The 25,223-nt window shown below is 39.4% G+C and overlaps 1 protein-coding gene and 1 pseudogene across 1 annotated transcript in view; one reads left to right on the top strand and one right to left on the bottom strand.

The window, feature by feature from the left end:
* Window positions 1–25,223, top strand: part of SETD4 (SET domain containing 4) — a 39,196-nt gene that overhangs the window by 3,790 nt on the left and 10,183 nt on the right. The window contains exons 3-6 of the mRNA XM_036745461.1: window positions 2,673–2,768; window positions 9,026–9,063; window positions 11,436–11,524; window positions 20,482–20,911. Coding sequence (XP_036601356.1) covers window positions 2,673–2,768; window positions 9,026–9,063; window positions 11,436–11,524; window positions 20,482–20,911 — 653 coding nt within the window. The remainder of the gene's footprint in view (window positions 1–2,672; window positions 2,769–9,025; window positions 9,064–11,435; window positions 11,525–20,481; window positions 20,912–25,223) is intronic.
* On the bottom strand, window positions 14,856–15,923 carry LOC118838226 (annotated as a pseudogene).

Raw genomic sequence — 25,223 nt, 5'->3', positions numbered from 1 at the left:
ACCTGTGCTGAGCTTTGAAAGAAGTTAGGGATTCTAAGAGGTAGATTTTGAGGAGGGAGAAAGTACCTGGCATGGGGGAAGGCGAGTGCAAAGGCCCGCAGGTGGAAGAGAGAGAACCCCATGTTCTGGGGACAACAAGAAGGGCAGTTTGGCTAGAATATAGGGTATATGAGGGGAGGGATGTGAAAGGTCTGGAGCAAAGGGCTTTAAATGCCAATCAAGGAGTCTGTTTTTTATCCTGTAGACAGTAGGGAGCTACCAGTGCTGTGCGGAGAATAGAAGTTGGAGAGGGGTAAAAGATAATGTAGGGTAAAAGATAATGAGTTCTCTCTTGGACCTGGTGGGTGTGAGATGCGAGTCTGGACCAAGCCTGATTCAGGCTTGTTTGGTTGTTTAGGTTCGGTATTGGAATGAGATGAGGCACTCGTAGACCATCTAGCAGTTGACAAAAGAGCATTTATTTGACAGTAGCATGGAGAGGATATTAGCACAGATGCCATATTGATTTAATTAGATGCAGCTTTCCTGCCTGTGTACATGCTGTAGTGGTGAGCTGTTCAGAAATCTGTGTCAATCCTGAAAAGCCTCCCAACAAAGTTTTTGTACTTAGGTGCTGGGGAAAGCTATACCAAAAGTCCCTTTGATCAATTAAGCCTTGATGTTTCATTCATTACCTTTTAACCCCTTTTACCCCAATATAGTTATGCTATTTTGGTCTCTTTGAGAATGAAAGACAACAACTAACCAAGCCTAGCCTTTAAGGGGTAGAATTTGTTCCAACAACATCTTACTCTTAGTGTTAAGATCTTTGGAGGTGCATTCAGTTTTGGATTGGTGTGATGCAGTGGCTTCACTGGGTCATTGTGGAGTTAAGTTTTTATAGTCTTCTTGAAGGTCATGGCAACACTTAGTTGGTCAAGAAAACCCCACATGGGCGGGGTGCGGTCCACAAAAAAAAGTTTGAGAGACAGAGTTTTATGGGCAATTAATCATTTTATTAATAATGCTAGCATTTTATGAAGGTCAGTGACACTTCTTGAATACTAAAGACCCCTCATGGCACCGGCTTAATATTTATATGCCCTTGGAAGTGTGGCTATTTCTGAGGTTGGCAATCAATTCTAATTGGTTAACAATTAGTGAGAAAATGAAAAAAATATATATCTGTCTATATCGTATGTACATGTATATATATATATGTGTGTGTGTGTGTGTATACATATACATAATATATACATACATATACACATTACATACATATATTCATACATACGTGTGTGTGTGTGTGTGTCTATCTATATGAGATGTGGACATGTTCTAATGATGGTCCTGAGGGTAGGTGGCTTGGATCACCCAAGTCTTGGCCAAAGAGACTTATCAATATATATGCAGCAATATGCATCAATATACATATCAGTATCAAAGAGGAAATCCACTTCTATCCCAGACCTGTCTGACCAAACACAATGAACGGGAATTCACCAATTCTCTCAGCCTGCTTGGGTAAGTTTTTTCCAAGATTTCCTACAATGGTTGATTTCTGGTTAAGGAAGTGGAAAACCCTTTAATCCTAATTCGGTAATTGGTTATTAATATAAGAAAGTAATAATCCCTTCTCTAACGAAGAGTCAGATACAACTGAACAGCAACAACAAATGATATAATTTGCCCAGTTGGTAAAACAGTTAATATCAGGCTTGTAGAAGACCTTAGAGCAGCCAGAACCAGTGACCTTCATGAAATCTTAAGTGCTAGGCCCCAGCCATTCAAGGATAAAAATCCTTTAATGGGATTGCCCCGGTTAGTTAAACTGAATATTTAAATGTAAGAAGCACAAAAAAAACCCCAAAAGTTTGTGATATGGGTTATTTTACAAATTTGTTTTTATATATCCCCCACACTGCTTTTCTCCTTCCTTCTCAGTGTTACCCCATTGCTTCTCAATATACAAACTCAGCTCTAGGCAAGCCGATGTATTTTTTTTTTTGTTACCTGCATGGGTTGTCTTCATTTCCACTTGTGTGTTGCCATTTCCCACAGCTTAGAAGGTCTTCCCTTTTTTCCCACTAATTATAAAATGTTGTTCATTCTTCAGAGCTAAGTTTAAGTTTTTTTGTTTGGATTTCTGAGCTCATTTATATAGAGAACTCCCAGTGAGGAAACTCCCTCTGTCAACACAGATAGATTTTTATAGTCTTAGAGATTTCTTGAGGTACTAAGAGTGACTATTTTAAGTAATTTACCCAGGATCAGGCAGCCATTTTATATCAGAAGGGATAATTGGACACAGTGTTCTTGTCTGCGAGGCTGGGCTTCTATTCACCATGCAGTGTTGCCACGGTACTGAAACTGTACATTTTAGTTCTCTTCATAGTGTAAATATGGGTCTTATTTGAAAAAAAAATGCAGCTAAACTTTGATCTCTTCTTCCTCTGAGTTCTTAAAGTTTTTATTATGGATCACAGTTTAGCACTTAACTGTTCTGTATTTGTTTTATGAATCAGCCTTATTTCCTCCATCTAGACTGTGGACTTGTTGAAAATGAGGAGTATGTTTTACATGTATTTTAATATCCCTCATACCCTTCCTGGACACCCCTCCAGGCCTTTTCTTAAAAACTGTATCATTTGATTACGTAGTAATTTTTGTTACTTTTTTCCTGTCCTTTTTAGTGAGTGAGAGCCACAAATCAGAATTTATAGAACTTAGGAAGTGGCTGAAAGAGAGGAAATTTGAAGACCATAACCTAAGGCCAACAAGATTTTCAGGTAAGGTTTTATAGTAAATCTAGAATTCTATTTCATGTTGGGAGAGAGGTGCTGAGATGAGTTATACATACCACTGATGATTTATTTACTTGAGTAGTCAAATCCACAAGCATTTATTAAGTGCTTACCACATGCTAGACCCTGGGCTAAGCCCTGGGAGTAGAAATACCAGCAGAAAGACGCAGTCTCTGTCTCCAACAAGCTTACTTTGTAGTGAGGGAAGACAACACTGGAGAGAGAAGAGCAGGAATGGGGGAAGGTGCCCAGTGAGGGGCACGATAAAGTCCTTTGGAAATAGGTCAACAGTGTAGCCTGGGGAGAAATGAAGAGAGGGTTGACCTCGGCTTCCTCCTTAAAACCAGCCAAACAGAGGAAGGGACCTCAGGGGTGGGTACTTACAGTGTGAAGGTACTTACAGCGTGAGTAGTCCAGGGTGGAATGAGCTTCCTGGGTGAAGAGGTTTCTACGTCATTGTAGAGAAGTTGGGTGGAGATGAATCAAGACGCTGACTTTTCTATCAGTCAATAATCTATATACTATCATGGGATTTGGAGGTATGAAGACAAAAGGGAGATAGTGCCTTCCTTCAGAGAGCTTACACTTCTACTTAAGGTATACAACATATTCATAGAAAGTAGGTATGGCATGTATATAAAATAAATATGTAGCAGTTTGGGGAAAGGAAGGCATTTAAAACTAGGGGAACTGGGAAAGGCTTTTTTAAAAAAAAATTATTTGATTCTGAACTTAAAAAATAAATCAAGCATTTCTATAACATAGAAGAATAGGTGAGTGAGACCTGGGGTTCCAAAAGACCAGGTGAGTAGGGAGAACATTCTAAGCATGGAAGGACAGCTTCTGCAAAGACTTGCATCTGTCTGATGGAATGTCATGGAACTGGGAACATCAGGGAGATCAGTTTGGTTGGAGCCTTAGAGCACAGGAGAGAGTTATGTGTCATCAGCCTATCGGCAATAAAGTGTGAAGGGCTTTAAATGCTAAACAGAAGAGTCTATATTTTTATCGTAAAGTCACTGGAGCTACTTAGGAAGAGGGGTGTCGTGGTTAGAAACTCTATTTTGGCCGCTGCGTGGGTGATGGTTTAGAGAGGGAAGGGGGTGGAGACCCATTAGGAGGCTATTGAAAGTGTCCAGGGGAATGATGAGGAGGACCTGAACCAGGGTGGTTGGTTGGTATGTGGGTGAGGATAACTGGTGATATATGAGGGATATAGAAGAAGTAGAGGTGACAAGATTGAGCAACTGACTGTAGATGGAGATGAGAGAAAATAATAATAACTAGTATTTATATGGTACCTGCTGTGTTCCAGGCACTGTACTAAGCACTTTTCAAATAAAATTTCATTTTCTCCTCACAGCACTGCTAGGAAGTAGATGCTGTATTATCCCTATTTTATAGTTGAGGAAACTAAAGCAGAAGTTAAGCGACTTGACCAAAGTCACACAGCTAGTAAATATCTGAGGCCAGGTTTGAACTCAGATCTCCTGACTCCAGGCCCAGCACTTTTTCTGCTCTACCATCTAGATGCCTAGAAAGAAGAATCAAGGATGACTTCTAGATTGAGAACCTGCATGACTGGAAGAATTATAGAAAGAGAGAAGTTGGGAAGAGGGTAGGTTTAGGGGGAAAGATAATGAGTTATCTTTTGGACATGTTGAGCTTGAAATGACTATGGAAGATCTAGATGGTGATGGAGATACAGGATAGATGCTCAGGAAAGAGAGGAGGGCTAGTTATAAAGACTTGGGAATCATGTGAAAGGGACAATAGTTAAATCCCTGGAAACTGATTCCAAGAGGTGGAGAGACAGATGAGAAGGACGAGGACTGTCGCCTAGGTTATATTCATGCTTAGGGTGCTTGGGGCTCTTCCTTTGAGAGTTGGATTGAAGGTGGTAGTGGCAGACTAGATGGCAAGATAGGTAGGCCATGGACCTGATCTGGGGTTGGATGGGATGGAATGAAGCTTTATTTTGTTGCCTGGGGTGTTTATAGATTCTCTATAACTTCAGTTAATTTTCTTGGGAGTGGAGCCAATGCCCATTGTCCCCTTTATCATGAATCATAGTTAATGAGTATTGTGGTGGGAGCTCTGTCTTAGGTTCCCTGTCTGCATCTTCTCTGTCTTCCCTCTCCCTCCATACAATGCAAATCAGACTGTTTTAGATTAGATTTCTTCCTTAAACGCTATTCAAACTGTGTCCTTGAGATCTGATTGTCTGAGAGGACTTAGGCTCTGGCCATTGACATAGCTTCCTGGTCAGTTGGGTACAAAACAGTCCTTGGAGGGGATGGAATTTTTCTCTGAGGCTTCAGACCTTAGACCATAAACATTACAACTCTAGGAAACCACATAGCTGAGTCACTGCTTTGTCTTGGATGAATATCCCTCCTCTTCTCTGAGTGTCCTTGTTGTGCTATGGCTAAATAAAGCTCCTTTTGTTAACTGTTAGATGGATTACGAATGCATTTCATTGTCATTTCAGACCCAAACTACCCAGTGACTAGCCTGAGTGAGGCCTAGCTCATTATGCCCATCAATTTAAAATGCACAAAGGCGAGGGATTCTTTGGATTTATATGGATATTTGTTATTCTTCAAGTCTTGTCTGCTTCAGCAAATAACGTGAACTCAAAGAAACTGAAGCGAGGCTGATTTCACTAAGAACAAGTCATGCTTGTTATACCTTATACTGCTCTCTGCAGGATGCTAGAGAAAATGAATCTATTGATTTAAGGGAAGATGTGTAACAAAGACTGATAACAGGCAAAATGAAAACATTGTGGGCTGGATAATAATTCACTTAGGTATAATTACAGCTGTTTGAGTCTGAAGGTTATCTGAGCAGTTATAATCCTAGAGAAAGATGTCTAGTGGCTTGCTTCATATCTCTGTACTTAGCCCTGTTTAGTCAACATTTTTTTTTTATCAAGGACTTGCTGATATAAGGCATGATATCAGAAACTTCAAGGAATATTTTTCATAGAGTCTAGAATTTAGAGCTGGAAAGGTGGTATAAAGGATTTTGCAGAGAAATGTATGAGCAGAAAAAAGGATGGGCCAGTTACATAGTGAGAGCCTGTAAAAACCCCGGATAGCCTGTGTGGTCCAGAGAATAAGAGGAAGTTGCCCAGTATTTTTGGTGGCTCCTCTGGAGCTGAGTAATGGGGGGACATAAGTATTGGGTTGTGGGCATGGATTGGTAGCAGTCCATTTTGTTGGATGGGATATCAATATTGGGGAGATTGTAGAACCATTAACATAGAGGAGAATGTTGGTTGGTGTTTTTCCATTCTAAAACATTACATTTAAAAAATGTAATTGAAAGAATTTGGAAGTTCATTCATTCATTCATTTTCAGCATGAGAAAAGCAACATAGTATAATCCAGTGGTGTCAGATACAAATAGAAACTAACTCCGAAGGGTCATATTGACTTAGAAAACTAGATTTATCTGTGTTATATTGTATTTTTATTTATTTTGTTAAACATTTCTTAATTACAATTTAATCTGGTTCGGACCCACTTGGTGCTGGCTCTAAGTTGGACACCTCTGGTGTTATATAGTCTTCCTATCATTATATCCAAGGATTTGGGGGTCTGCCCCAGTCACTTATAAGTCACCCTTCAGCCTACTATTTGTTTCATCCTCATATTTTATCTTCCTATCTCAAGCTCTTTGGTAATCCAGGGTCATGTTTGAGTATTTTCTCATGAATTAATAAAATTAAGCAAATATTATTGATTTAATAAACTGGAGAAACCTTTCCCAATACTAGCTACATCTCTATATGATAAATCCTTTAATTTCATAGAGTTAAATAAATAATAAATAGCATACTCAGTAATTTTAATAATAATGAAATCATTAATCAGTAATAAATACTTTAATCACCTAGGGTTAAATAAATAATAAATTACATGCACAATAATTTTAATAACAATGATTCAATAACCAAGACAGAGAATTATTACAGTAATGCAAGAATGACCTCAAACCCTCACAGTCAATAGCAGTTCCATTTCATTTCTGAGGACACATTTGGGATAACAAAGAACTGTCTGCAGTAACACTGTTCATTCTCTTTATGAGATAAAGGTTAAAAAAGTTCCATCAATAATGAAACCCTCTCCCTTCTCTTTCTCTCTGTCTTCTTTCCTTTCTCTCTAGCCATGACAGGAAAGCAGTCTCTCTGCAGTTTTTCTCAATCCATCATTCTTTTTTTTAAATTAAGATTTTTTATTTTTAGTTTACAACACTCAGTTCTGCATGTTTTTGAGTTCCCATTTTCTTCCCTTCCCCCCTCCCCCCCAAGACGGCATGGAATCTGATATATCTTCTATATGTACCTTTGCACTAAACTTATTTACACGGTAGTCAAGTTATAAAGAAGAGTTATGACCAATGGAATGAATCATGAGAAAGAAGAAGCAAAACCCCCCAAAAAGGAGAGCACAATAGTTTGCCTCAATCTACATTCAGACTCCATACTTCTTTCTCTGGATGTAGATAGCCCTTTCCATCATGAGTCCTTTGGAGCTGTCTTTGAGTCTTGTATTGCTGAGAAGAGTCAAGTCTATCGAAGTTAGTCATCATAGAATCAATGTGTCTATGGTCGTGTACAATGTTCTCCTGGTTCTGCTCCGCTCACTCATCATCAGATCATGTAGGTCTTTCCAGGCAATCCATCATTCTTAATAGTCCCACTCCAGACTCACTCCACATAAAATTCTCTTTATAATGTTTCTTCATCAAATAGCAGGTGACAGGTAGTAAGAATAAAGTTTCTCATCACCTTCTTTCTGTCTTCTTCATAGTTTATCTCATAGATCAATGGCAAAAACACATGTTCTCATGACAATGACAACTCAACTGTAATTCCTATCTTGTCTGTTTTTCTAAAGTTTCTAAATAATAGCAGGTTTTTATATCTGCTGTAGGAGAGGCTTTTTAAACATGCATTACACATAGAAAGTTGGTTTTGGAGGCAGGTACCTCTGGATTCAAGCCTGGTCCTTGATATACTGAAAACATGAACAAGTGACTTAACTTCTCAGCCGCAGCAACTCTGAGGCTGTGATTTATAAATAACATTCATAGCTCTTCACTGTCTTTCCCTTCCCTCTCCCCACACTCCCCACTCTGTCCCCAGGGCTATCACCATGTGGAGAACTCTCTTTCCCCTCATCTCTGTCTCTTAGTTTCCTTTACTTCCTTAAAGGTTCATCTTAAATCTTCTTTTTGGCAAGAAGCCTTGCTCTGTCCTTAATCTTAGTGACTTTGAGACCCTTTGAGACTGCCTCTAGTTTGTCTCTCTCTCTCTCTCTCTCTCACACACACACACATCACACACACACATCACACACACACACACACACACACACACACACACACATTTGTATTTATCTTGTTTGTACATAGTTGCTTGCATGTTGTTTCCTCCATTAGACTGAGCTCCTTGAAGGCAGGGGTCTTTTTTCCCACCTTTGTATCTTTAGTGTTTAGCACAGTTCCTGGCACATAGTAGGCACTTAATTGCCAGTTGACTGATGCTAAAGGAAGTTCACTTTCTGGTCATCTCCTCCTTTTCACTTTCAATTCTTTTTTTTTTTTTGGAGGGGGAAAGGCAGGGCAATTGGGGTTAAGTGACTTGCCCAAGGTCACACAGCTAGTACATGTGTCCAGTGTCTGAGGTCAGATTTGAACTCAGGTCCTCCTGACTCCAGGGCTCGTGCTGTACTCACTGTGCCACCTAGCTGCCCCCATCTCCTTTTCAAAAGAAGCTATTGCTTTGCCTACTTCCTTTTTTTCCCCCTTTCCCTGACTACTGCCTCTGTCATTCTACTACTTCCAGAAAGTTCCAGGCATGGAACTTTTGCTTTTTGCTCTGTTTGGTTTTCTTCCTACCTGTCTGACTACTCCTTCTCTGTCTCCTTTGCTTGACATGAATGAGGATCAAGCGGAAGAGACAGAGAAAGAGTAGTTAGGTTAGAGGAGAACCAGGAGACAGCAGTGTCACAGCCTGAAGAGGAGTGTATCAAGAAGAGGATTTGTTAGATGCTGAGCCCTGTACAGAATTAAATAAGGCCCATTCCCTACCTTTTATGAGCTTAAAAAAGTCTTATAAACTTTTAAAATAGTATTTTGTGCATTTTTAGCTTTTAGAATGATAGTACTGAGGCAATAAAATAAACTAATGCAATTCTGTCTTTTTTTTAATATCCTTCTTGTTTTAGGTACAGGAAGAGGACTTATGGCTGTACAATCCTTGCAGGTTGGTACTGGCTTCCCCCACCCTTGAATTCTTGGGGAGAAAGAAACAACTAATTATAGATTGTACTCTTCTGTTTTATAGTTTAAATCAAATTATTTCTCTGTATTTTTAAGTTCATTTTTTTACAGTTATACTTAATGTTTGTATATTGAAGAACGGTCAGTAAGAATCATAGGCAGGGGAACAGATCTGAAAATAACATGGCACGTTTCTCCCTAGGGCAGTCCTGTTGCATACTTGATCTTACTTGCCATATTCAGAATAAGCAGTAGCCTTCTCATTGTGTTCACATGATGATGGGCTTGTTGTTGGATTGATTCCAAAGAGCCCCTGCCTATCATCCATTTTCCTTTGGAGACATAGTATGGCTTCAGCTCCCTGCTCTAGGGCATTGGGGTCCCTGGTCCAAAATGGGGCCCTCCCTGCAATAACAGTAGGAACTTAAAGAGAGTTCTGTTATTCCCTTTGAAGAGGCAAGAATAGTTATCCTTGGAGGGGGGACGAGGGATGGTAGATAGAGGGGGCTCCCTGTAGCTGTTTATTGACTGGTGTCCTGAATTCTGCAGGCCACAGACTACTGTCCTGAGCCTGACAGTTGTTACCAGCCAGTGTCCCCAGGCTGAGATTTGGGGAAGAGCTTTTGTTGAGGGTGTGTGGAGGGAAGTTGAGAGGTGAGCAGGTGCTCTGTCACTTGCTGTTTGGAGGAGACAGGTAAGACTGGCCTCTGCCCTCCTCATCTTTATGATCTCAGAAGCCTGTTTGGGATACTTATATCACGTAAAAGGGGAAGGGGGAGTTGGGATGGGGAAGGAGAAGGAATGGTGCAGGTACTCTTGTAGTCAGGCTCCTAACGTCACAGTGGGCAGGAGCCATGTCTTTTGTATCTTCTAATGGTCGTGGAAAAATCTATTCACTTGGACAGAATTATCTCTGGGTTGTGGGGATACTGCTGCCCTGGCCTCCATGTCCATTCCCCTCCTGGGGTCCTATGGGCTTTGCTGAGTCCATGCCTACTGAAGAACTGGCGATGATGAGGAAGAAAGAAGAGGTGGCCTCCAGGGAGCAAGAGGCCAAGGCTCTCCTCTCATCCCTCTGACCTGCTTCACAGGAGCCCCTCCCTTTAAAGTGAGAATAAGGCTGGAGGATCTGAGGCCCTCCCCCCCCCCCCCCCCGACCAAATGGATCTTCACTTCCTATTGGTCAGGGAAGGCTCCAGTCAAAATCTGTTCACATTGAATGTGGGGAGGGATCCAGGATAACAGGCTCCATCTTTCCATACCTGATAGAGACGGGATTGAGCAACAGTCCAGACTCTTAACTGCTTTCAAAAAGACCTTATGGAGATTGCAGGAATCTGGGGAGGGCTTATCTGGGAAGGCCCTGATCAGAGTCTCTGTTCAGAGTTTAGAGAAGCTGAGGTTCAAGGAAATCAGCCTAGACTATGCCCCATACTCATATTCTGCTTCTTAGTAGTCACTTCACTTTCTTGGTGTCAAGGGGAAGTGAGGAACTATCCAGGCATTAGGCATTTTGAAGCTAAAATTATAGGGAGGCCTCACTGTCTAGCTGGGCAGCAACCATTGTCCGTTATGGGCATGTGCCAAAGCCATGAATTCTGAGCTTCTAGTTGAGAAGGTAACTGGGTCCTACCTATGGCCCATGGGTTGTGGCTTTTTCCACTGGCCCTTTTCTTGCCTGAGACAGGGCCATTCCATAAACGACACATCCCAGGTTGGTAGCTACTTCCTGGGCCTCCATGTCCATTTCCCTCTGGAGGATTGTGCTAAGCCCATGCTAGCTGAGGGTCCCAGGACCTGGCAGCCCACCATCCTTCTCATGGGATTACAGACTGTTATATTAAATGACTTCTAAAGTCCCTTCACTCTGGGCTTATAAATATCAAAAGGAAAATTGTATTTTTTTATTTAGGCCTGTTCTAATTGTTATTTTAATGATTTGTGTACTTTCCCTGTCTCCCCCAACTAAACTGTTAGCTCCCTGAGGGTAGGGAATAGTTTCTTCATTAGCTTAATTATTTTTGTATCTGCATAAGATTTAATAAAATATCTTGGCACTTAACACATGTGTAGAATTGAATTCTCACTGGAAAAAAGTTAACTAATCTATTTCATGCAAGGAGCCTTTACCACGTCCAGGTTCTGCTGGTTACTTGGCCTGTAAAATCAAAATGAAGAGAAAGAAAACTTGACATCTCATAGAGTGACAGATGGGCTCTTTAAAAGTAGGCTTCTAACCCAGTTATGTTGGTTCTGTGAGATCTCTTAAATGATAGGGCTGTGCATTTGAATGACTTTCTTTTGCAGTTAATTTTTCTTGAAGGAGGGATTTTAAATTTGTTTCTTTTTTGCAAGCCAGGAGAGCTGATTATTTCATTGCCTGAGAAGTGCCTGCTCACTACAGACACTGTAATTAAAAGCTACTTGGGAGATTACATTACTAAGTAAGTAATAATACATACATTCCCATAGTGAAAGTTTTGTTTTTTATGATAATTCTTAATAGTTGGTATTCCTAATAAGGCTTAATAGCTGTCAGGTTACAAAATTTGACAAATTGGACTGCTCTTGACAACATTAAGTTGTAATTATAAAATGTGATTATAAAAAAAATTATAAAATTATGATGTTTCCTGGCAGTTTGTTCTAAGGATCCTAGATTTAGAGATGAAAGAGGCCATAGAGCCCCATCTAATACATTTTACAGATGAGGAATTGAGGCTCACAAAGTGACTTGTTCAGTTGTTTCTCACTCTTTGTGGCCCCAACCCCAGCTGGGTTTTTTTTTTTTTTAATCAAAGATACTTGCCATTTCCTTCTCCAGCTCATTTTACAGATGAGGAAACTGAGGTAAAGGGGTTAAGTGACTTGCCCAAGGTCGCATAGCTAGGAAGTGCCTGAGGCCAGATTTGAACTCAGGAAGATAAGTCTACCTGACTCCAGTCCCGGTACTCTATCCACTTCGCCTCCTTGCTGCCCAGAGTGACTTGCTCAAGTCAAACCCAGTTCTTCTGACCCCACATTCAGCTGAAATTGTTTGAGGTTCTTTTACTTGCTACTGAGCTTTACAGTTCCTTGAAGCCTTTAACAGATTTGAAGCACTCTTGAAGTAGTGAGGAATCTGGGCTTATTTGGCCTAGAAGAAATGATAATTTTTGTACATATAGGTTCTTTTCCTTTTCGTTTTTTATCTCTTTTGGGATACAGACCTAGTATTGTTATTGCTCTGTCAAAGAGTATGCATTATTTTATAGCCCTTTGGGCATAGTTCCAAATTGCTCTACAGAATGGTTGAATCAGTATACAATGTCATCTACGATGCATTTGTGTCTCAATTCTCCCACATCCCTTCCCACATTTGTCATTTTCCTTTTCTGTCATACTAGCTGATCTGCTAGGTGTGGTACCTCAAAGTTGTTCTAATTTGCATTTCTCTAATCTATAGTGATTTATAGCATTTTTTCATATGATTATAGATAGCTTTGATTACTTCATCTGAAAACTGCCTGTTCGTATCTTTCACCATTTATCAATTGAGGAATGGCTCTTATTTTTATAAATTTGACTCAATTCTCTATTTATTTGAGAAATGAGGGCTTCGTCAGAGAAATTTGATATAATTTTTTTACAGTTATGATTACTATGTATTCTCCTCCATCCTATTTTCTGTTTATCCTACACTCTTTTTTCACTCTATCCCTCCTCAAAAGTGTTTTGCTTCTGACTTTTACCCCCCCTAATCTGTCAGCCCCCCACCCCCACCCCCTTTTCCCCTTTCCCTCCTACTTTCCATACCCAACTGAGTGTGTATATTATTCCCTCTTTGAGCCAGGTCCAATGAGAGTAACATTCCCATGCTCACACCTACATTCCCTATTTTCCCCTCCACTGTAAAAGCACTTTTGCACTTCTTTTATATCAGATAATTTACCCCATTCTTCATCTCCTTTTCCCCTTCTCCCAGTACCCTCCTTTTTCACCCCTTAATTTTATTTTTTAAAATAATCATCCCATCCTATTCAGGCCACACCCATGCCCTCTTCTATGTATACTCTTTCCAACTGCCTTAATAAAGAGAAAGTTTTTAGGAATTGCAAGTTTTGTTTTCCCATATAGGAATGTAAAAAATGTAACCTTATCGAATCCCTGATGATTTCTCTTTCCTGTTTACCTTTTTATGCTTTTCTTTTATCTCGTATTTGAAAGTCAGATTTTCTGTTCAGCTCTGGTCTTTTCATCAGGAATGCTTGAAAGTCCTCTATTTCATTAAATATCCATTTTTTTTTTCTCCCAGAAGACTCACTTTTGCTGGGTAGGTGATTCTTTGTTTTAATCCTAGTTCTTTTGCCCTCTGGAATATCATATTTCAAGACCTCTGATCCCTTAATGTACAAACTGTTAAATCTTGTGTTCTTCTGAGTGTGACTCCACAGTATTTGAATTGTTTCTTTTTGGCTGCTTGCTATTTTTCCTCCTTGACCTGAGAGCTCTGGAATTTAACTATAATATTCCTGAGAGTTTTCATTTGGGATCTCTTTCAGGAGGTAATTAGTGGATTCTTTTAATTTCTGTTTTGCCCTCTGGTTCTAGAATATCAGGGCAGTTTTCCTTGATACTTTCTTTTTTCTTAATAGTATTTTATTTTTTTTTCCAATTACGTGCAAAGGTAGTTTTCAATATTCAATTTTGTAAAATTTTCAGTTCCACCTTTTTCTCCCATTCCCCCATCCCCTATCATCCTACCTCCCCAAGACAGCAAACAATCTTATGTAGATTATACATGTATAATCATGCTAAACATATTTCCACATTAGTCATGTTGCCAAAAAGAATCAGAACCACAATTAATCATTGCACAGTCTTGCTGTTGCTATGTACCATGTTCTGGTTCTGCTCACTTCAATAAGCATCAGTTCATATAAGTCTTTCCAGGTCTTTCTGAAATCTGCCTGTTCGTCATTTCTTTTTTTCTTTTTTTTTTTTCAGTTTACTTGCAGCACTTTTATTTTTCCTTACACAATGATATGTTGGGCATTACCATGCCCAAATTTTGGTATTCTTCTGTATTGTGAGAACATTAAGGCAATGTACAAAAATCTTACATAAATTAACTAGACGCACAAATTTACAAGTTGTAAATGCAAACTTTTTTGCAACTCAGGGTTGAGTAACTTAGCCCCATGACATTGGGGGAAAACAGTGGGTTAAGAAAAAAAACCCTGATTCCTGATTCAGTATGCGTTCCTGCTAGGGTGGTGGCAAGGTGTAACACATTTAATAAACTCTTGCCAGCTTTAGGAGGGAAATTCTGCAAGTCAGCTCTTTTAGATGCTGGAAATCTGACCTTTAGCTACCCTGTACAGACCTGATACTTTATAGAACTACACTGCACAGCTGTTGAATCAGCCTGCCAGATACTATATTGCCATATTATCAGGTCGATTCTCTATAGTAGTTAACTCTTAGCTTTACCTGTCAAAATGAGGTGACCTGTATTAGGGTTTAGCTCAAAGATATGTACAAGGTATGCTAAAATGTACACCAAGGGAACTACTGTTAACTTGAATACAAGGTCAAATCAGCAACAGTTTAACAATCTAAAAAGTGCAGATATTTGTCTAATATCAGATACAAACTTCCCCAAAGGACAAGTTTCTTTTCAAAGAAGATTTATTCTAGTTTCACGAGGCTAACATGAGGTATATATTTGCCAGGGCAAATTTTTACTTTGTGAATACTCATGCAGCAAACGCTACACATCTGCTAGCAGTCCATTTAGAAGCATTTGCGATGGACAGTGGGTGGGCCGGATTCATCATATTCCTTCTTGCTGATCCACATCTGCTGGAAGGTGGAGAGAGATGTCAGAATAGAGCCACCAATCCAGACGGAATACTTACGTTCAGGAAGCAATGATCTTAATTTTCATTGTGCTAGGTGCCAGGGCTGTGATTTCTTTCTGCATTCTGTCAACATGGTAGTACCACCAGACAATGCTGTGCTGGCATATAGATCCTTTTAGATATCAACATCACAGTTCTTGATAGAATTGAAAGTGGTCTCATGAATGCTGCAGGATTCTATACCCAGGAAGGATGGCTAGAAGAGGGCCTCGGGACACCTGAACTTCTTGTTGCCAGTGGTGATCACCTGGCCATCTGGAAGCTCATAGCTCTTCTCCAGAGAAGAGAGGAGGAAGCAGCAGTGGCCATCTCCTGCCCAAAGTCCAGGGCAACATAGCACATCATCTCCTTGATGTCATGAACAATTTCCTTTTCAGCTGTGGCCATGAAGCTGTAACCTCTTTCTGTCAGTATCTTCATGAGGTAGTCCAGGTCATGGCCAGCTAGATCCAGACAAAGGATGGCATGGGGAAAGACATAACCTTCGTAGTGGCCACAGTGTGGGTGACACCATCACCAGAGTCCATCACAATACTGGTGGTACAACCAGAGGCATACAGAGATAACACAGCCTGAATACATGGCTAGGGTGTTGAAGGTCTCAAACATGAGCTGTGTCATCTCTGTTGGCCTTAGGGGTTAGGGGAACTTCTGTAAGCAGAACAGGGTGTTCCTCAGGAGCTACACAAAGCTTGTTGTAAAAGGTGTAATGCAAGGTTTTCTAAACTATGGCATCTCATGTCATGCCATGTTCAGTGAGGTATTTCAGAGTCAGGATACCTCTCTTGCTCTGGGCCTTATCACCAACATAACTGTCTTTCTGCCCTGTTCCCACCATGACACCCTGGTGTCTTGGGCATCCAACAATGGAGGAGAATACAGCTTGAGGAACATTATCCCTAGCAAAGCCAGCTTTGTACATTTCTGAGCCATTGTCAATGACAAGCAGCAATTTCTTCCATTTTTGTTTAATCTGAGGCTGCACACCATCCTAGTCTGAGAATTTAGAGCCGGGGAAGGGAGGGGATAAAGAAAAGGGGTATGTCCAAGGTAGCCTACAAGTGCTGCCAGCTACCACTGGGTGAGACCCAATCATTTCTTATAGAACAGTAGTATTCCATTACATTCTTATATTACACCTTGTTCAGCCATTCCCCAATGATGGGCATCCCCTCAATTTCCAACTCTTTGCCACCACAAAAAGAGCTGCTATAAATATTTTTGTACATGAGGTCCTTTTTTTCCTTTTTTAATGATCTCTTTGGAATATAGACCTAGTAGTGGTATTGCTGAATCAAAGGGTATGCACAGTTTAGTCACCTTTGGGCATAGTTCCAAATTGTTCTCCAGAATAGTTGCATCAGTTCACAACTCCACCAATAATGCATTAGTGTCTCAATTTTCCTACATCTTCTCCAGCATTTATCATTTTCCTTTTCTTCATATTAGCTAATCTGATAGATGAGAAGTGTTAACTCAGAGTTGTTTTAATTTGCATTTCCCTAATCAATAGTGATTTCAAGCATTTTCTCATGACAGTAGTTTTAATTTCTTCCTCTGAAAACTACCTGTTCATATTGTTTGACCATTTATCAATTGGAGAATGATTTGTATTTTTATAAATTTGACTCAATTCTCTACATATTTTAGAAATGAAGCATTTTCTTGAAAGATGATGTCTAGGCTCTTTTTTTGGATGGTGGCTTTCAGGTAGTCCAATAATTCTTAAATTTTCTCTCCTGGATCTATTTTCCAGGTCAGTTGTTTTTCCAATGAGATATTTCAAATTTTCATCTATTTTTCATTGTTGTGATTCTGTTCTATTGTTTCTTGATGTCTCATAAAGTCATTAACTTCCACTTGCCTAATTCTGATTTTTAAGCAATTATTTTATTCAGTGAGCTTTTGTACCTCCTTTTCCATTTGGCCAATTCTACTTTTTAAGGAGTTTTTTTTTCTTCAGTGAATTTTTGTGCCTCTTTTTCCTTTTGGCCAATTTTTCTTTTCAAGACATTCTTCTCTTTGTGGGATTTTTGTGCCTCTTTTGCCATTTGGCCTATTCTGTTTTTTAAGTTGTTATTTTCTTAAGTACTTTTGTTGTGTCCCCTTTACCAAGCTGCTGACTTGTTTTTCGTGGTTTTCTTGAATCACTCTCATTTCTGTTCCCAGTTTTTCCTTTACCTCTCTTAATTGATTTTTAAAATCCTTTTTGAGCTTTTCCATGGCCTGAAACCAACTCATATTTTCCTTTGAGGCTTTGGGTGTAGGTGTCTTGACTTTGTTGTCTTCTGAGTTTGTGTTTTTATCTTCCCTCTCACCATAGTAATTTTGTACAGTGAGGATCTTTTTCTACTGTTTGCTCATTTTGCTAACCCATTTCTCAACTTTTAACTCTATGTTAAAGTGAGAATCTGCTTTTAGAGTCTAGGGGCCACCCTCTCAAGCTTCAGGGTTTTTACGCAGATGTTTTTGGAGATTATTCTGGGACATATAAGTTTTTGGTTCTTCCAAGGTGATGTAATCTAAGGAGAGGTGTGTTTACTACTCTCCTGGACTGTTCTCTGGTCTGTGAACAACCATAAGTACTCTTTTCCACCCTGGAGCTGTGACCCAGCTGCTCTGCTACTGCAAGCCCTGGTGTACTGGTGCTCCTCCTCATCCTCAGACTGAGACCCAGATCCAAGTATGAGCAATACAACAGAGTCCTGCTCCAGTCCCAGCAAAGGAATCTCTGTAACCTCCTTCTGACCATTGTCTGACCCACTTACTGTCTGTGGGCTGAGAGGTCTGGAAACTGCCATTGTTGCTACTGATTCAGTAACCCCCAATGTTTATTGCTGGTCACTCAGGTGCTGACCTTCCTGCCTACCTTCCAAGTTGTCTTGTGCTGGAAAATTGTTTCATCCTGTCTTTTTGTGGGTTCTACCACTCTGGAATTTGTTTTAAGGTGTTATTTAAAGGTGTTTGGGGGTGTTAGGGGAGAACTCGGGCAAATCCCTACATTTTCTCCACCATCTTAGCTCAGGCCCTCTCCCCCCATCCCAAGTTCTAAAGCAATTAAGATATACGAATAAAGAATATCTTTCTATTTTATAGACTTGTGCTTTCTCATTGGTTAACTCTAGTCCCCACCATAGTACATTAAATATTAATTAAAAGGAAACCTCCTTTCCTAATAGTAAACATTAATTTTTCTGCATTTAAATACCAAAATTACCAAATATATAAAATTTATTAAGAAGTGAAATCTATAATAAACATATGCAAGTAATTATATATGTAAATGTGCATGTGTGTGTATATATCTCAGTATGTGTATGTGTGTGTGTATTATTTATAATACTTTGTCTCTGTGAAAGTTCCCAGCCAAAGTTCTTCAGACTCTCAGTGTATTGGTAGATAATTCCTTGTCTGGAAAAACTTCTGTTCTATTTGGTTCATTCCAGATACTAATTAAAGTTTATTACAAATTTTAGAATTATTTCTCATGAGGATAATAGTTAAATTTTTATAAGCTAGATTTATCCTTTTTCAGTAATCACAAGAGACAGCCTTTCTAAAATAAACTGTATAGTACAATCTCCCTGACTTCAGAGGAATGTACATTTCATATCAAGATATTTTTCAGCTTCAAAATTATCAATAGAGATTACTTTTTTAAACATTTCATTTGACTCTTAATAGTAACAATAGTTATAGTCTCTATGGAAGCAGCACTTGAAGCAGGGTTTATATTTACTCATACAAATGGAATGCATTTATTATGTACCATATTAGTCATTGCTATTAATAACTCATTTATTATAGAATGTCCCAAAAATCTTAGTGTAGCTTAAACTTGCACTAAAACTTCTGTATAGCAAGACAGCATGCTTAGTGAATATGGGGTCATTCTTGGAGTCAGACGTTATTATAAGTCCTATTTCAGACACATTTCAGATACATAATTATGATTTGATTAAACAGGTGATTTTTGATCCTTACACATGAAGTATGTTGAAATACAGTCTTTGCCCCCTTGAACTCTGAACAAAGGGTTTACCTACAAATATTAGGCTTGTCTTATTCAAATATAATCCACTCCCACCCTTCAGTTTAAAGTACAGGGTTATGGCAGAGTATTTCTCAAGGCTTAAGTCCGGGAAGGATTTGATTTCAGATTTCAGCTTCAAGTAAGGCAAAGAAATATGTATTTGATAGTGGGAGAGAGGAAGTTATTGTCTTTATTTGACAATCAGGAGGTTGAGAGCTGAGAATGTGTTGCCTGAAGCCTTGAGAAGGGAGTGTATGCATGTGTTTTAGGGGTTCACTGTTTATACGAAAGGTAATAGTAGATGCCAATATCACTCAACTATTATACTTGGTGGAGGTTACATACTCATAACCTCACACATGGAGGCCACAACAAGTAAGAGCTATATCACTCAAGCTGAGAGAAGGAGTCCATGCTACTAACCCAGTGGGGCTTGTCCTTTGTATTCAGGGATGACATTACTGACATCCATCACTATCTGCTTGTGTCAGTCAGGAAGCATTTATTAAGTGCCTACTATGTGCCAGGCACTCTGCTAAGTACTAGGGATATAAATACAAGCAGAAATGACAGTTCCTGCCTTCTCAAGGAGCTTACATTCTAACATAGAAAGACAACATATAAAAGGAGAGCTGCAAATTGTGGGATAGGGCATAGAAGGAGTTGCTGGTGCCATGGTGGGAAAGTGTGGAAGATAAGGAATGGCTGGTCTGTGCCTTTCTCTAAAATGAAGCTTCCAGGAACAGTTTACCAGTGGATGAAGAGGCCCACAAGGGTGAGGGAGAAGGCAGCTGAGTTATGGTGGTGAAATCTAGAGAATGAGGGGTGGCCGGAAAGACAACAGCAAAAGGTTATAGTTGCTGTTTGTCAATTTTTCCCCCCTACATCCCTTATATTTGGTTGGGCCTGAAATTCTGCAAAGGCTGTAGAGGAGTCAGGTGTACATATGAATGACCCGTGCTTTTCTGGGCAGCTAGGTGGCTCAGCGGATAGAATGCCAGAACTGGAGTCAGGAAGACCTGCGTTCAAATCCAGTCTCAGACAATTACTAGCTGTGTGACCCTGGGCAAGTCACTTAACCTTGTTTGCTTCAGTTTCCTCATCTGTAAAGTGAGCTGGAGAAAGAAATAGCAAACCACTACAGTATCTTTGCCAAGAAAACCCCAAATGGGGTCATGAAGAGTTGGATGCGACTAAAACGACTAAACAACAAATCCTCTTCTGAGAAGAGGGCCTTGTACAATGAACCAAACCCTGACATGTCCTCATGAGCCTTGATTGATGCCGTGGTATGAATACATACTACCAGGGTGGCCCATTCTGTGTCACTTCAAGTGAAGGGGAGTGGTTTCTAGGAGGGAATAGATTCTGTTAAGTGAAGGAACATATTGAAATTAGAGCATTAGCCTATTTCACATTTTATAGAAAAACTAATTGATTTTTCAAAATCTTTATTTTTAAATAGGTGGACGCCTCCTATATCTCCCTTGCTGGCCCTGTGTGCCTTTTTGATTTCAGAAAAACATGCAGGAAACAAGTCTCCCTGGAAGCCCTACCTGGATGTTTTACCAAAAACCTATACTTGTCTCGTTTGTTTAGAACCTAGAGTGGTGAGACTTTTACCTACACCTTTAAAAATGAAAGCCCAGGAACAGAGGACACAAGTTCAGGAGTTGTTCGTTTCTTCCAGAAGGTTCTTTTCTTCCCTCCAGTCTTTATTTACTGAGGATGTGGAACACATTTTTCACTATAATGCTTTTCTTTGGGCTTGGTGTACCATTAACACCAGAACAGTGTACATGAAACAAGCACGGAAGGAGTGTCTTTCGGCAGAGCCAGATGTGTATGCTTTAGCTCCATATTTAGATCTGTTGAATCACAGTCCAAGGGTTCAGGTAAGAAATACATTTTGCTTTTTATGAGGAAGACCAACATGCACGTAGAATTTGACTTCGTGTGGCAGATAGAATCAAAAATCAATCAACACGAATTTATTAAGTGCCTATGCCATCCTCCTTTTGCCTAGCAGATGACTTTGACTCCTACTTTATTGAGAAAATCAAGGCCATCTCTTGTGTGATTCTTTTCATCCTTTCCTCCACAAATCAGAATCTTTTTTTACATCTTCATTGGCAATTCTCCTTCACACCCCCTTCTGTCTTCCTTGGGAACTTGCTTGACATTCTTTCTCATCTTTAGTTTCTTCTTGTCTTAATTCCCTGATGTCTACAAATATGCTTAGGTCTTTTCACCATTTAGTTCAAATGAGATAATATTTGTAAAGTACTTTAGCACAGTGCCAGGCAAATAGTAGATGTCATTTTGATTTCAGTTATATTAGTATTATTAGATTTATCAGTATGTTCAACTGTTATCAATATATATCAACTATGTTCATGGCACTGTAACAGGGAGGAGGGATACAGAGACGGAAGGTAAACTTTTTCTGCCCTCATAGAAATTACTTTTTACTGGGTCAATATACCACGTACACAAATAAGTAAAAATAAGGTTATTTGAGAAGAAATAATCACTAATAATCTTAAAAACAAACACACAAAACCTTCCTTTGACCCTTCTCTCTTCTCGTGCTATCCTATATCTCTCCTTATTTTTACCATTAAACTCTTTAAGAAGAGCAATTTGTATTTGATGCCATATCTTTATAGCTCCAATCTCTCCCTTTTGATCCTGTTCCGTATTTTTAACTGGACATTTTCACTTGGTTGTTTTATATCTGTATCTCCAGTATCTAGTATAGTGCTTTACTCATAGGAATTGCTTGACAAATGTTGATTGAATTTAATTGCCCAGATTCATTTTGAGCTTGTTAATCATGAGACAGAATTATAAGTCAATTCTCCTCCTTGTTCTATTCCCTTTATAGTCGTAGATGCTGTAGTGATCAAGGGTTAGTGTACATGTAGCTTAGACTGCAGGGTTAAGCAGATGGGTATGCTAAAGTCTCCAGCTAAGGAGCTGATGATCTGTGACAGAGGCCGGCCAGTGAAATGATTTTTAGTGGCACAGTAGCTAGATGGTGGAGAAAGGGAAGCAGAATCTTAGACCACCTTGTGAAAGGGGCCTGTTAATAATCAGAAAAGTCCTGTTTGGGAGAGGAAGCTGTGAACTTTCTGTGTCTTCACAGATATTCATTGGTGAATGTAATAAGTTTATGTAGTTATATATAATGTATATATGTATGTGAACTTAGTTTTCTCAGCTGTAGCATGAGGGGGTTAGACTAAATGATTTATTAGATGCCTCTAATTGAAATTCTTTGAAATTCTATGACTACAAATAGACTAACTCATGAATGGGTCTTCTCAATACAATTTTGGAAGAACATAATAACCTTGAGTAGAGGAGAGTTAAGACTGTCAGTACAAGTGTTGAAGATGTCAAATGTCTACTAGAGAAGATCAGTGCAGAAAGATGCTGTATCAGTAAGGCAAGATTCATGACCTCGAGGATGACCATGAACATGCCTGTATGGTTCAGAATTGCAAAGTATGAAAAACTCTCTATATAGAAGGCAGAGGAAGTGGAACATTTATTTAGACTCCAGAGGATAAAATCCCAAGACCAGCTGCTCCAATTTGATATAGCAGTAATTATATTACAAAACCAGTAAGTCCACCTCAATGTAGCAACAAAGAAATTATAACACAGTATTTTAGCAAGGAACCAAGTCATCCTGTAACCTTCCCTCCTGCTAGGGCCTTCTCTCTAAACACTCAGGAATCCTAACTGTCTGCTTGCTTGAGTTCTCTCCCTCCCTCAGTTCTCTAGTCTCCACAGTCCCCTGGTTTCCACTCTCTGCAGCTCCATCGACTCTGAGTTCCTGCTCCTTCTCCTGTAGCTCTGCAGATTCTGCTGCTCTCAGTTCTGGGCTCTCCTTATATACAATCCTAGCCAGCATCTGATTGGCTAGAACTCAGGTCTCTGATTGACTAGAACTCAGTGCCCATACCATTGGCTCTGGTCTTAGCAACTCTCCCTAGGGCCCTGAGGGCTTCATGCTGGAATGGGCTTAGTACCTAGTAAGTGGGGGCTTTAGGCCTACTTACAAAGAAAGATAATCAAGCTTTCCCACCTAGACCCACCTAAGGCCTATTGAATGGGTGGGGAAGATCTTTGATTACATTAATACTACAGATGCTGTGAACCTAGTAGGGGCTGAGTAAAGTACTTTGTGACTTTGCATTCATTGGAGTATATTTCATTTTTACTTAAGTTAGTGGTATCTTTGTGTTCCATCCCTGTGATGGAGCGAACCAAGAATGTGCTGCCCTTCAATTTTTTTGTTGAGAGCCCAACTAAGGTCCAAATTTCTTGTCCACATGTTTTAGGCCTGAGGTGTTCTTAAAAAGAACTCTTAACTATGTTCCTCAGTTTCCTTTCTGGTCTGGGAATCTGTTGTTAAGCATAAGATTCTTTTCACTTAAGGAAAATTCCCTTTCTTATACCTACTCCTTAGTCTGTAGAACAAGGTTTTTTTTTTCTTTTTCTCAGTATATTTCTTCATATTTGCTACCCATAAGCGATGAACATTTGCCCAAAATCTGTAGCTGCTTTTAAACCTAACAGCATAACTTGCATGTTGAAGCAAGAAATAGAACTTTTTCTTCATTTTTTTTCTATACCTGAGAAACGACATCTACCAGCGTTCTTATTATAGCTGTGCATTTAGGGTTAAAACACAAAATCAGATCTATGAGTCTGCTTCTGTCTTTTTTTTTTTTATTTTTAGTTTACAACAGACGGTAATACATAATTTTGAGTTCCAGATTTTCTCCTCTTCCTCCCCTCTCCCTCCCCAAGATGGCATGGAATCTCATATAACTACCACGTATAACTTCGTATTGAATTAATTTATACACTAGTCCAGTTGCGGAGAAGAATTATGACCAATGGAATGAATCGTGAGAAAGAAGAAACAGAACCAAAAAAAAAACCAAAAACAAAAGAGAAGAGAAAAAGGCAAGCATGAAATGTGCCTCAGTCTGCATTCAAACTTCATAGTTCTTTCTCTGGATGTAGATAGCATTCTCCATCATGAGTCCTTTGGAGTTGTCCTTGCACCTTGTGTTGCTGAGGAGAGTGAAGTCTGTCAGGGTTGGTCCTCACGGAATCCATATATCTGTGGTTGTGTACAACGTTCTCCTGGCTCTGCTCCGTTCACTCAGCCTTATGTCGTGTAGGTTTTTCCAGGTTGTTATGAAGTCCGTATCATCCCCATTTCTTATGGCACAATAAATTCCATTACCTTCATATACCACAGCTTGTTCAGCCATTCCCCAATTGATGGGCATCCCTTTGATTTGCAATTCTTAGCTACCACAAAAAGAGCCGCTATAAATATTTTTGTACATATGCGTCCTTTTCCTGCTTGTGTGACTTCTTTGGGATACAACCCTAGAAGTGGTATTGCTGGGTCAAAGGGTATGAACATTCCTGTGGCCCTTTGGGAGTAGTTCCAAATTACTCTCCAAAATGGCTGGATCATCTCACAACTCCACCAGCAATGTAACAATGTTCCAATTTTCCCACATCCTCTCCAGCATTTATCATTTTCCTGTTTTGTTATTTTAGCCAATCTGACAGGAGAGATGTGGTATCTAAGAGTTGTTTTGATTTGCATTTCTCTAATCAGTAGTGATTTTGAGCATTTTTTCATATGCCTATAGATAGCTTTAATTTCTTTCTCTGAAAACTGTCTGTTCATATCCTTTGACCATTTCTCAATTGGGGAATGGCTTGTATTCCTATATATTTGGAATATATTCCTATATATTCCTATGTATTTCCTATATATTTTTGTTGCATTGGCTTTTTTTGTACAAAACCCTTTCAATTTAACATAATCAAAATTATCCATTTTGCATTTTGTAATGCTCTCTATCTCTTGTTGGGTCATGAATTCTTTTCTTTTCCATAAATCTGATAAGTAAACTATTCCTTGCTCTCCCAAATTACTTATAGTATCAGGCTTTACTCCTAAATCATGAACCCGTTTTGACTTTATTTTGGTATATGGTGTAAGATATTGGTCTATGCCCAGTTTCTGCCCTACCATTTTCCAATTTTCCCAACAGTTTTTGTGAAATAGTGAATTGTTAGCCCACGAGCTGGCCTCTTTGGGTTTATCAGAGAGTAGATTGCTATAGTTGTTGACTTCTCCATCCTTTATTGCTATCCTATTCC

The sequence above is a fragment of the Trichosurus vulpecula genome, chromosome 2, assembly GCF_011100635.1.
Source record: "Trichosurus vulpecula isolate mTriVul1 chromosome 2, mTriVul1.pri, whole genome shotgun sequence".
Classification (NCBI taxonomy): domain Eukaryota; kingdom Metazoa; phylum Chordata; class Mammalia; order Diprotodontia; family Phalangeridae; genus Trichosurus; species Trichosurus vulpecula.
The sequence above is the reverse complement of the archived record's forward strand: the minus strand, read 5'-3'. Positions and strand labels throughout refer to the sequence as shown.